The sequence below is a fragment of the Dasypus novemcinctus genome, chromosome 9 (genome assembly GCF_030445035.2).
Source record: "Dasypus novemcinctus isolate mDasNov1 chromosome 9, mDasNov1.1.hap2, whole genome shotgun sequence".
NCBI lineage: Eukaryota > Metazoa > Chordata > Mammalia > Cingulata > Dasypodidae > Dasypus > Dasypus novemcinctus.
The window spans coordinates 3,519,581-3,533,262 of NC_080681.1; the positions used below are offsets into that span (position 1 = coordinate 3,519,581).

General features: G+C 47.2%; 1 protein-coding gene across 5 annotated transcripts in view; it reads right to left on the bottom strand.

Moving 5' to 3' along the window:
- HAO2 (hydroxyacid oxidase 2) overlaps positions 1-13,682 on the bottom strand; it is a 57,876-nt gene that overhangs the window by 18,622 nt on the left and 25,572 nt on the right. For all 5 annotated transcript variants that reach the window (XM_058302964.1, XM_023588270.3, XM_058302961.2 and 2 more), the window contains exons 2-3: positions 7,982-8,120; positions 6,250-6,401 (exon numbers count right to left, since the gene is read on the bottom strand). In XM_058302964.1, coding sequence (XP_058158947.1) covers positions 6,250-6,401; positions 7,982-8,120 — 291 coding nt within the window. The remainder of the gene's footprint in view (positions 1-6,249; positions 6,402-7,981; positions 8,121-13,682) is intronic.

Genomic DNA, 13,682 nt, shown 5'->3' on the forward strand with positions numbered 1-13,682 from the left:
GCTCACTGAAGAAGATGAAAAAGGTATCAGAGAGGAAGTGTGGGTAAGAGAAGGGAATAGAGGGGGTTGGCAGGTACCCCCTATTAAAATCAAATTGAGAAAGGAAGGGGAAATTATTTGTCAAAGACAATACCCCATTCCCCTTAAGGGGAGGCAGGGACTTCAGCCCATCATCCAAGGCCTCTTTGGGGATGGACTCTTGGAGCCCTGCATGTCCCCCGTCAATTCTCCTATCTTGCCTGTTCAGAAATCAGATGGAAGTTGGAGGCTGGTACAGGATTTTAGGGCCATTAATCAAATCATTCAGGTTCAACACCCAGTAGTCCCAAATCCATACACTCTCCTCAGTAAGATCCCTGCCATCATAAATGGCTTAGTGTAGTAGATCTAAAGGATGCCTTTTGGACCTGTCCCCTTGACCCAGAGAGTAGGGACTTGTTTGCCTTTGAGTGGGAGGATCCCTCTACAGGAAGAAAACAGCAGTATAGGGGGACAGTTGTACCCCAAGACTTCACAGAATCCCCCAACCTCTTTGGGCAGGAACTGGAAAAAGTATTGGAGAAATCTGCAGTCCCACCTGAAACCTGAAATTTCCCTTTTACAATATGCAGATGATATGCTAATATCAGGTGAAGAAAGGCAGATGGTGGCCCAAACTACAAAGAGCTTACTGAATTTCCTGGGGGATCAAGGGCTGAGTGTCAAAAAGGTAAGCTACAATTTGTAGAAAAAGAAGTCAAATACCTGGGTCATCTCATTAGTGAGGGAAGGAGGAAGATAAATCCAGAAAGAATTCAGGCCATTACTAAATTACCTCTTCCCCAGACAAAAAGAGAACTAAGAAGGTTTTGGGGATTGGTGGGATATTGTAGATTATGGACAGATTCTTATGCATCCCAAACCAAAGGGTTACACCAAAAACTGTTGGAGGAGGAGCCTGACAAGTTAGAGTGAAAAGAGGAGGAAGTGAAGGCCTTGGAGGGGCTCAAGCAGGCATTGGGGCAAGCCCCTCTTCTAGCCCTCCCCTCTCTCGAGAAGGCTTTCCATCTGTTTGTGACAGTGGATGAGGGGACAGCCTTGGGAGTCCTAACCCACATCTGGAGGCCAAAAGAAGCCCGTGGCCTTCCTTTCCAGAATCCTGGACCCTGTCTCCAAGGGACGGCCAGGGTGTGCTCAGGCCGTGGCAGCACCTGCTCTCTTAGTAGAAGAAAGCAGGACACTGGCCTTTGGAGGGGCCTTAGTTGTTAGCCCCCCTCATCAGGTCAGGACTATTTTGTCTCAAAAAGCAGGAAGATGGTTAACAGATTCCCGAATTCTGAAATATGAGGCTATTCTAATGGGAAAAGACATTTAATACTGACAGTTGATCGTAGTCTGAACCCAGCTTCTTAACTTTGGGAAGGTCCCAACCAAGTAGAAACTACTGAACATGACTGTCTCGACTTAATTGTATACCAAACCCAAGTCCAGCCTGACCTGGGGGACCTTCCCTTACATTCAGGGGAAAATTGTTTATAGATGGGTCTTCTAGGGTCCTGGAAGGAAAAAGGCACAATGGCTATGCTATTATTGATGGACTAACTTGTGAGGTGAAAGAAGCTGGCCGACTGCCCAGTGATTGGTCAGCTCAAACTTGTGAGCTGTATGCATTAAATCAAGCCCTTAAATTGTTAGAGGGAAAAGATAGTACAGTCTACACAGATCCTAAATATGCCTTTGGCGTGGTCCACATCTTTAGAAAAATTTGGGAAGAAAGGGGATTGATCAATAACAGAGGGAAGGAATTAGTCCATGTGGAACTGGTAAAACAAGTGTTAGCCAGTCTGCTCTTACCAAGGGAAATAGCCATGGTACATATAAATGGGCATCAGAAGTGTCACACTTTTGAAGCAAAAGGCAACAGGTTGTCAGATGAAAAGGCCAAAGAGGCTTCCCTCTGTTCCCCTCTGGAACTAATGGTCCTGATACCCTCCATCCCCAAAGAAACTGGAATCCCTGTATTCTCTGAAAAGGAAGTAAAAGAACTAGAACAACTGGGGGAACCTTAGATAGCCAAGGGAAGTGGCTCCTCCCAGATGGCTGGCAGATGTTGAATAAGCAAATAATGAGGGAAGTACTAGCAGTTTTGCACCAAGGGAGTCACTGGGGAGCACAGGCCCTGTGTGACCTGGTCCTCAAGCATTTTGGGTGTGTGGGCCTTTATACTATAGCCAAACAAATAAGTGAAGGGTGCATAATCTGTCAGAAAGTTAATAAGAAAGTTTTAAGAAAGCAAGTGCCAGAGGGGAGGGAGCCGGGCCTCAGACCGTTCCACAGCACTCAGGTTGATCATACTGAAATGCCCCTTGTAGGTCGACTAAAGTATGTTCTGGTTATTGTGGATCACCTGACAGGGTGGGTAGAAGCATACCCTCTAGCTTCAGCTACAGCATCAGGGACTTCAAAAATTATCCTTGAACAAATCATTCCCCGATATGGGTTAGTAGAAAATATAGATTCAGACAATGGTGGTCACTTTACATCCAGAGTGTTGCAAAATATTATGCAGGGTCTAAATGTCATATGGAACTTCCATACACCCTGGCACTCACCATCCTCAGGGAAAGTGGAAAGAATGAATCAAACCTTAAAAAAAATCTAAGTTGGTCTTAGAAACCAAATTACCATGGGTTAAATGTTTACCTATAGCTCTGTTAAAAATCCGAACTGCCCCTAGGAGGGAACTGGGAATTTCTCCTTATGAAATGCTTTTTGGTCTGCCCTTCCCTGGGAAGCCTGGAGAACTCCCCTCCTTTGAGTTGAAGGATCTCTTTCTTCAAAATTGTATACTGGCCTTGTCTTCTGCTTTGTCATCCCTCAGACATCGGGGTTTGTTCCTCAGACTCCACCTCTTGAACTTGCAGTCCACCAACACCAACCTGGCAGCTGGGTCCTAATCAAGTTGTGGAAAGAGTCCAAACTCCAACCCACCTGGGAAGGACCTTATCAAGTCTTGATGTCAACTGAAACAGCAGTTTACACAGTAGAAAAAGACTGGACTCATTACACTTGAGTAAAGGACCAGTACCTGAACTGGATGATAAGTACCCAACAACTTCATCTGAGTCTTGGAAAATAATTTCAGCCCCAGATCCCTTAAAGATCACACTGAAAAAACAATAACTGGGGTGGGAAGGGGGGGGGGCGCTGAGCTGTGTATTGTTCTTGTCAATAATGGCCCTAGTCCTATCAGAATACCAGAGGAGAAATTCAAAGCTTAAGTTACAGGTGAAAATAATCTTACTAGCCATGATGTTTCTAACCCGAGAAGCAACTAGCCCCATCAAATTAGTTATAAACGTGACTGAAGGTCTGGAGTGCCAGACGGTGCAGTTTGACGCCTGCCAAGTAATAGACTGTGGGAATTTAGAGCACCAGCGATGGCTGAGTGGGGAAGATAAACACCTATGCCCAGAGCCAGTGGGAATGGTTACGGTCGAGCCCCCCCTTGTCCCTCCTGGGATGATGCATGGTGGACTACCCAGTGTAAGGGATGGACCGTGAATATGAGATGGGTCTCACCAAGTTCAAGGCCATTAAAGGGTAAGATAACCTTTTATAAAGGTAATACCCCACCAGACTACAAAAGTCTTAGTGCAATCCAGCAGTAATAACTATTAAGAAAGCAGACAAATTAGAAACTAGGAGCAGCGGCAGGGACCAAGTGGTCGATGGAGTCTATGGAATGGGAGGAGGTGTTACAGGTAAAGATCCTCTGGGGAGGTTCCGTTTCCGAGTCCTTCCTCCCCCTGTAGATATGACATCGACAACACCCTCTCCAGCTAACCCTTCAGAAACACCACAGGAAAACCCACCAAAGGCCAGTTCCCCAATTCAAAATGATCCCAAAGCAGTTAGGATACTTAAGCCAGAAGATTTAAAGCAAACCATAGAAATAGAGACAGGATATGGGGACGCAAATGCCTGGGTAGAATGGATTAAATATACAGTCCAGAGTCTAAACAAAAGCAACTGTCATGCTTGTGCCTCAGGCCGCCCCACAGCTCATATTTTCCGTTCAGTATGGAAAAGCATGAAAAGGAGCTTAAGTGCATGATGCTCCTCTTTCAAAATGCTACTCCTGGTGAAAATTATAGTACATTATCCTCTCTCTTCCCACCAGTCAAAAATGGAAACATCAAGGCCATGCCCCCTCCCGTCTGGGCCCAAGGAATCACTCTGCTTGTCTCTCTAGACATGGGAAAGGATTCCAGGACCTTGAAACTATGGCCTCGTGTACACAAGTGTGGAATGTAAGCAGTGATCGTACTGACAATTTCTCCAGTTTGGTCAGACCTCAAGCAGACCTGTGGTGGTCCTGTGGAAAGGGTGTTCTCCAGCCAATACTGCCTGAGAGGTGGGGCAGAACCTGTGCTCTAGTCCAATTGGCTATCCCATTCACCCTGGCATTTGAAAAAGAAGCGAGAATATCATCCCAGGGAGGGAGAGAGAAAAGAAGTTTACTTGGTTCTTTTGATGAGCGGATCTATTTAGACAACATAGGAGCTCCCCGAGGAGTCCCAGATGAGCTTAAAGCTAGAAATCAGGTAGCAGCTGGGTTTGAGTCATTCTTGTTCTGGTGGGTCACCATTAATAAAAATGTAGACTGGATTAATTATATCTATTATAACCAACAGAGATTTATTAATTACACCAGGAATGCAGTTAAGGGAATTGCAGAACAATTAGATGCTACTAGCAGAATGGCATGGGAAAATAGAATGGCCTTAGCTATGCGCTAGTGAGAAAGGGGGAGTCTGTGTTATGATTGGAGGTAGTTGCTGTACATCATCCCCAATAACACTGCCCCTAATGGAACTATCACTAAAGCTTTACAAGGCCTAACAGCCCTATCTGAGGAATTAGCAGAGAATTCTGACATTAGCAATTCACTCACAGGATGGCTTGAAAATTGGTTTGGAAAATGGAAAGGGGTTGCACTGTCCATCTTAACCTCCCTCATTATCTCAGCTGGGGTGCTTACCACGGTCAGATGCTGTATCATTCCATGTGCCTGAGAGCTAGTTCAAACTTCATTGAAACCGCCCTAACCAAACAAATGCCCGTACAGTGTAGGCAAAACGATCTGTACCCCCTTAAAGAAGGAGATTCTTATGAAGAAGAGTGTGAGATAGCACTTAGAAAACTTGAAGAACAGAAATGTGAAAACTAAAAAGAATTTAAAAGAAAGAGGGGCAATTGTAAGAAACAAAGATTAGTTTAGTTTTCACATAAAGGAAGAAAACATTGATTAATGTAACCTGGCAGCCTACTGCCTCAGTCTCCCACTCCTGGGTTAAACAGCAACAAAGGAAACCAGCTTAAGCCAGTCCTATGGGCAATAAAAAGATGCCCCAAAAAGAGCTAAATCAATACCAATTCAGCACTAAATTCCATCCCTTATTTGGCAAAGGGGAGCAGGTAAAAACTAAAGTGGTTGGAATGTGATGGGGGAAGTGGGTAATCACAAACTTTTGTGCGGGAAAGCTAGATCTCCTTGGATAGGCTGTAACTTCTGAAGTATCCAATCTATGGAGAAGCCGAGGAAGGGCTTGCGTGCTAGGCTTGGGGGTATAAATTGTGTCATTTTTCTTTGTTTGGGACACCAGCCATGTTTTCTGGTTGTGCACCCCTTCTTGCAAGATTGAGAATAAATTCTTTTCTTCTCCACTATTCGGTGAGCCTTATTTTCTTCCAGAAGAAAATTTATTTCTAACACTAAGGAGACATAACCCAACAGAAAACTTGGGGAAACAAGCCCATGAAGCGAACGGAAGAGAAGGGAAATGAAACCTTAGGCCAGGGCACCTGCAGTTAGGCCACTATGTAATGGTTGTGTTAGGCCACCATGTAATGGTTACCTCCACATGCTAAATTCACAGGATCACCGCAGCCCGTGGGGAGCAAAGGAGAGCCCTCCCCGGGGGCCACCCCTGCTCCACAGACGGTCGGGGTCCTGAGAGGCTAGGCGGGAATGCACACCCTCCTGCTCTTCACTCACTAGCCCCTCCTTGGCTGGGACCGTTCTTCATCATGCAAAATTGATGTTCCTCACTCAAGTGAAACGTTAACCTCAGCTTTAAGTCTTCCCTCCCGCTCTCCAATTCCAGCCAGGGCGCTGGTCTCCAGAGGAACCCGCGGGCTGCTCTGGGGGTGCCCGGGCACCCTCCCCGCCGTGGGAAGGGGGCCTCTAGGCGGGGGACTCCGTACCCCTCGCCGTGCTCATTTCCCCATCAGGCCAGGCCAGGCAGTGGAAGCCGGAGGGCGCGATGCCAACGGGCGCGCTGACCTCCTCTCCCTGGATGGTCGTCCTGGTGTCCACCTTGGTCACGTCTCTCAGGTACCGGGGACGGAGGCGGATTCTGTGTGGGCAACACAAATATTTCCTGTTGGTGGGTTTAACTCTGCAGGCTGGAGGCAGCGCCTGGGGCTGGGGCCGCCTGATGCTTGAGGCTGGGGCCGCCTGCCACAGACGGGTGCTGCACCCGTCTGGGTCTCTTGAAACCTCCCGGGGCCTTGGCTGCTGAGAGCTGGTTCAACAGCCCGGATCCAGCCGGAGCTGAGCTGCCGGAAGCGCCCCTGCTCCCATGTGGACCCTGCTCCTCCCAAGCCCGCTCCACTCCCTCCACAGCCTGCCTCCGCCGTTCAGGGGTCTGGCTCTGCCGTGCCCCCAGCCACAGTCTCAGCACTTGGAGGATATGATCAATGCAGTGCAGTGAGGACTAGAGCACAGAAGAAGAGGTGTGAGGGATGCCAAGCTTTTTTTGGCCAGAGGCTAATCTGTTTGAAGATCTGATTTAAATACTGCTTGTAGCAGACGGTAGGGAGGTACACAAGTAATCAGTATATAAAACACACTCTCAAGATCACTGAATACATCAACTCTGGGTCGAAAAATACTTGGCTTTTCCCCCCACCAAATACTTCTGGGCACAAATGAAAGATTTTGTGGGACTGCTAATTGCGCACGCTTGAGGAAGTTAGCTTCTGTGACTCCAGCTGTGAAATAGCTGTAGTAATCTCAATTTCCCCAAAGCTTTGTGATGACAAAATGAGATGAAGCCGGTCCCAGTATGGTGCTAATTAAGTATGAAAACACTGAATAAGGTGTGGCCCTTGTAGCCCATTTTCCAGTTTCCCTTTACCTCTCTATCCCACAGCTCGGCTATTTTCTTTTCTGTAAAGGGCCAGAAAACAAACCTTTTAGGCCTTGAGTGCTGTACAGGGTCCATCACAATTACCTCTGCTGTGGCAGAACAAAAGCAGCTGTAGGCAATATGTAAATGACCAAGCGAGGCAGCGCTCCAAGGGAACTACTTTCGACCCAGAAGTTTCCATTTCGTGTACTCCTTCCATATCACAAACTATTGTTCTTGTTTTGATTTTTTCCCCCAACTATTTAAAAACGAAAAGTCATTTTGAGCTTGTAGGTCATAGAGAACAGGCGGTGGCGGCCAGATTTCGCCTGGGCCACTGTGTGCAAACACTGCCCTCTCCCCTGCTTTCCTAGTCCAGCTCCTCTCCCCCGCCTCCGTTTTCTCCATCCCTGAGACTCCCGGGAGGTCCTGTGTTCTGCAAACCTGAGTCCTCTCTTTGCCTAACATTTTCTCCTCCAAGCCGGAAGTGTAGAAACCGAGGCGGTTTAGATCCACCCAGCAGGCTTCTCCCCTCACAGGAGCCTGGGGACTCTTGTCCCAGCCTGTCAGGTTGCAAAGTTGCTGGGATTTAGAGGAAGGATGACACACTTGTGCTCGTTCTGCAGGTGCACTAAGATAAGCTTGTGCTCCACCCGCCCTCCTTAACCCCTGCCAAAAAAAAAATCCCCATGATTGGGTCTCGAGTACACAGTGTTATTTGGAGGTAGAAACCCGGACTGCTGCCTTCCACAGAGCTGTCACCCAGCGCACCTTAGCTTAATAGAAAGGAAAATAGAAGAACAAACTTTTTAAATGCCGCAATGTTTTCGTCCTTTGTGACGCCTTCATCGGCTGCTCCTTCGATGTAATCCCAAGTTGACTTGGACAGACGCTTCCGTGCGTGGGCCTGGAAGTCTGCCAGACACACCAAGGGCATCGCTGGACCTTGAAAGGACAACAAAGAAACAAAAGACAGGATGAAGCTGTTTGGAGCCAACGAGTCCCGCCGTAGTCTTTGTATCAATGGGGTCACCTCAGGTCAGAAGGTAGGGCTCTGGGACCCCCCTTCCTGCGCTCTAGGAGTCCCCATTATGCAGTCTTCCAAACCTTCCTGTCTGGCCCGTCCTCTTCTTGCCCGCTGCCTCTGGTCCAGTAGAAGACCCCTTGCCCTCTTTTAGGATCTTACACGAATTCCTCGTCTATCTCCTAGCGCTCGCTGTCCATCCACTCTCCCTCCAGCTGCCGGGGATCTTTCTACAGTCAGGTTTCTGCAAATCTGATCATGCCTCTCGCCTTTCAAAGTGCCACGGCATTCCCAGCCCTTCAGAATCTGGCTCCTCCCTGCCCCGCCAGCGTCATCCCTTGGTGAGCTTGTTTTGCACCTGTCATACGAATCCCAACTTGCATTTCTGGAGCATACCAAAAGGCTGTTTTGTATCTCTGTGCCTTTTTTTTTTTTGGAGGAGACCCACCAGAGTGGGAGTCTTGGGGCTGATCTGATCCCACCGTCTGGAGCCTCAGGAGGTCTGAATTGCCTGGGCCTGCAGGTCAAGTGGGGAGGGAGCTGGCTCTTGGAGACGCCTCGGCCTGGCCACTGAGCACATTGCTTAGTGTTACTAGGCGTTCTCCACCCGCCTCTTCGTTATTTTGTTAATTTCAAGACTAGGAAAGCACCCTATGCTGCCTTCATTCTTGCCCAACCCATCCTGAAGCCCCTCAACCTGGTTAGTAACTCTGATACAACCACCCCTGAAAGAGGAGGGCGTGTGGGTCACCGGTCCTTTTCCCCAGAAGGGGCGATGGTTGAGAACAGGAGCCGCGAGATGCTGGGTGCAGGGTGCAGCGCGTCTGGCCTGTGGTCCTCTCTCACGGGAGCACTGCCCAGGGAGAGGCTGGGCCGGCCGGAGCTCGCGGCGCGGGCACTTGCCCGCCGTTGGCAGCGGCGCGGAAATTAGCCGAAGGCTGCGGGTGGACACGGCAAGGCTCGCAGGCCACCGACCGAAGGAAGGGGGTAAGTGGGAGCCCCAGGAACCGTGGCCGCAAGACAAATGTGTTAGCTCCTAACGGGCCGGGAGACAAGGGTGCTGGATCAAGAGTGAGGTGCCGAGAACTTGGGGGGGGGGGGCCAGAGCTGGCCGGAGGGCAGCTGGGGCCAAGCTAGGGTCACCCAGCGCGCTTAGCCAAGGGGCTAAGCAGAAAGAAACGACGGACAGATGGAAAACAGGGCCCCCACGATGAGCGGGGCCCCCCACACCGAGGCCAGGAGGGGGGCCCGTCCCAGCCCCCGGAGGCTGTTGGCAGACGTGCACCTCGCCGGCCGAGGGGGGGGGGCTGCTAAGGGGCAGCGGCCACATCTCTGTTTCTAGTTTTTACTCAGCACTCTGAAGGGCTCCTCTGCCTTCGGCAAGTGAACTAACCGTTGCATTTATCCTACCATACTGGAATTGTTTCCCTCTCTGTGCCCACACACAAGCTCACCGAGCAGGCCTGAGAGCGCCACCCCTGGAAAGGCCTGCTCACCAGGCGGCTCCAGCGGCCGGCGTCTGGGACTCGGAACTCTGGAGGGACTGCGTCCTCCCCGGATGAGAACGGCTCCCCGCGCCTGGCCTGTGCAACGGCGGGCGTGACGCTGAGCCGCGCCTTCCCCTCTGCGAGTCTCGGATTTGGGTACAAGTCAGGCAGAGGGGGCCCCTGAGACCAGCTCCCAGAAAACCTTGAGTCTCTGTTGAGCTTGCCTGGTAGATGACATTTTACACGTGTTGTGACAGTTCCTGAGTGATTCCACTGGGAGAAGACTCCTGGTGTTTTTGTTTATATAATATATATACATTATTTATTTTTAAAAGGTACTTAGATTACATAAAAGGCTACATAAACGATTATAATGGATTCCCACGTGCCCCACTCCCCACACCTCCCACTTTTCCCCGCATTTATAACATCCTTCATTACTGAGGCTCATTCATTGCAATTGATGAGCACATTTTGGAGCCTGGCCACCGGCGTGGATTACAGTTCACATTGTAGCTTACACCCTCTCCCACTCCATTCTGTAGGCTATGGCAGGATATAGAATGGCCTGTGTCTGTCATTGCCACGCCATTCAGGACAATTCCAAGTGCCCAAAATGCCTCCATATTACACGTCTTTGTCCCTCTCCCTGCCTTCAGCACCCCCAGTGGCTGCTGGGGGAGAAGACTCTTGTAAGTTTATTCTAGTTTCCTCCAGACTTCACCCATGAGTCCTTTCCCTTCGCTGGTTTTGTCTTGTATCCTTGTGCTGTAATAACATACAGCCCTGAGTACAACCACATGCTGATTCCTGATTCCTAGTGACTCCCCGAATCTCAGGGGTGGTCTGGGACCCTTAGACGTACTGTGTATCCCCAGCAACTAGGAAGATTCCTGACACTGAGTTGCTGTTCAGAAATGCCTGCCCCTGGAATCTCACATTCCACCGCCTGCACTGCGGGTCGTCTCTGCCTTATTGGGTGAGAATTCTCCACCAAGTTTCAACTCCCAATGTCTTAACAAACTCCCATAGCCTGCGCATTGCACACTCACAGAAATGCTCTTCTACAGATTTCTAGTATAGAAATTAGGCAAGTTTGTGTCTAATCCAAGAGAAAGGGCTGAGACTCACTCATAATTACTTGCTTGGCATGGTGTGAATTGCTTCATTTGAAAACTGCTTGGACAACCGCAACGCTCATTCATTGCTGGTGGGAATGCAAAATGGCACCACCACTGTGGAAGGAAGCTGGGCAGTTTCTTAGAAAACTGAACATGGTCTCCCTGTACGACTCAGCAATTACGCTACTCAGAATTTACCCAAATGAGTTGAAAACATGCCCACACAAAACCCTGCCCTTTAGTGTTTGTGGCAGCGTTATTCATACTTGCCCAATTCTGGAAACCATCAAGATAGCCTTCAAAAAAATTAAAAAACAAAAAACATTAAAAACAAAAACAAACAAAAAAAAAACGAAGATAATCTTCAAAAGGTAAATGAATAAACAAAATGTGATTCATCAGCACAATGGAATATTATTCAGTGATTAAAGGAACTGAGCTCTCAAGTCACAAAAAGACATGGAGAATCTTAAATGCCTATGGCTTAGTGAAAGAAGTCAGTCTAAAAAGGCTAAACACTATATGACTCCAACTATATGATATATTCTGGAAAAGGTGGAACTATAGAGACAGTAAAAAGACCAGTAGTTGCCAGGGGTTAATGGGGATAGGGAAGGATAAGGCATTTTTAGGACACACTCTGAAACTATTCTGTGTGATACCGTAATGGTAGGCGCACAACATTATGCATTTATTAAAATCCACAGAGGGGAGCAGATGTAGCTCAAGTGGTTGAGCGCCTCCTTCCCACGTACAAGGTCCCAGGTGCAAGCCCTGATACCTCCTAAAAACAAACAAACGAAAAACCAACTCTCATTGGGGAGCAGATGGAGCTCAGGGGTTGAGTGCCTGCTTCCCATGTACAAGGTCCTGAGTTCAAACAAAACAAAACAAAAAACTATAGAACTCTTCAACAAAAGCATGAGCCTTAATATAAACTATGGATTTTTTAGTTAATAATAATGTATCCATATTGGCTCATCAATGGTAATAATTGTACTACCCTACACTAATGCAAGTTGTTAACAGGAGAAACTGTGAACTGGAGAAAGAGGGTGTACATAATAATAATTCTATTATCCACTCAATTTGCTGTAAGCTTGCAACAAAAAATAAAGTCTGTAATTAAAAAAAAAACTGCTTGGAACTAAAGTGTTAACCCCAACATCCTTATATACCAAAGATTAATTTATTACATTTCTATACTTCTACATTTTATATAGCCTCTCTTCTATCTACTCAACTTCCTGTGAAGTAAGCAGACAATGTATTAGTCTCTCCATTCTATATTTGAAGAGAATGAGACCTAGGAAATGAAATAACTAGTCAAAGATCAGGTAGTAAATTATTACAGGGGATAACTCAGGAATCATGTCTCCTTGTAGCTTCTAAAATAAATGTTCTCCATTTTCAATTTCATAGTACATTGCAAAATACTTAGTACATTGAATTACTTAGTACATTGAATTTAAAATAATTTTATTATAGATTAAAAATACAATTATGATGCATTTATTATTTTTATCATGTATGAAAAGCCTAGTATAGTACTTAGTGTATGGTTTTTTTTAGAAATTCAACCTAAGACTTAAAGTTGAAGAGAGGGCTAACTTCTTTGTTCAAGCTTTTCCTAAGTTTGGGAGAGAAAACTTAGCACTCTGTGTTTTTGTTTTTGTTTTTGTTAGGTACCAGGAATTGAACCCAGGACATTGTACATGGGAAGCAGGTGCTCAACCACTGAGCTACATCTGCTCCCCTATGTTTTTGTATATTCAGCTTGATTAATATCAGATGTAAAACACCAGAAATTACGGGGTGGATTCAAGACTCTGGTTTTCTTGTATTCCCCTTGTTTTTCATTCCCACTCCATGTTTTCCCCTCCTCTACCTCAATGACCCAAAAGGGAGAGAAAGAGGAAAAAAGAATAAAACATTCTTGTGCACTGACCAACTACTAGATTCTGTTCTAGGAACTTTGGCTCATTTTAGCTCATTTAATCTATTTACACTTTTTGTCTTCAAGTGAAAAACGAAATGCTGAAGTGCAATTACCGTGACAAAGAAGTTAAGAGGGAACACAGTCAGGGACGCCTGTTGCTGACAAGCTGAAGCTCTCAGCTCTCCTGACTGGGGATCGGTGGACGGGCACACACAGGAGCAGGGCATTGCAAGGCGGAGCTGGCTCGCTTCCGCGTGGACTAACCCAGCTAGGCTCCCCAACAGCCTGTCTTCCTTTGAAGAGTTCAGTCGGTTCACTTGATTCATGAGGGGTAACATTTATTTTATTTTTAAATTTTATTTATTTATTTTAAAGAAACTTTAGATTGCATAAATGTTACGTAAAAAATATAGGGAGTTTCCATAAGCCCCACCTCCTCTGCTTCTGCCACTTTCCCCCATTAACATCCTTCATTAGTGAGGTACATTTGTTACAGTTGATGAACACATCTTGAAGCATTGCTTCTAGCTGTGGATTAGAGTTTTCATTGCACTTTACACTCTGCCCCATGCAATTTTGTAAGTTATGGCAAAATGTGCAATGGCCTGTATCCATCATTGCAACGCCATGCAGCACAATTCCACGGTCCCTAAAATGCCCCCAACTACACCTATTTATGAGCTCTGAGGGATCAGCATTTACAGTTGTATGAAAAACTAGGCATTCTGCAAGAAATTATGGGGTTGAGGTCACAGGGCAGGCCAGTGAGATGCGATGGAATAAACAGGGCTGCGGGAGATGACTCAGCTCAAGGGGAAAGGGCTGGGTGTTGCAGCTGGCTTGACCTTCAAGACGCTTTGACACTGGCCCTTAGGCCGCATTTCCCAAAGGCTGGGTAGAGATAACATCAAGGCCACCCTGGGGGGGATTTGTCTG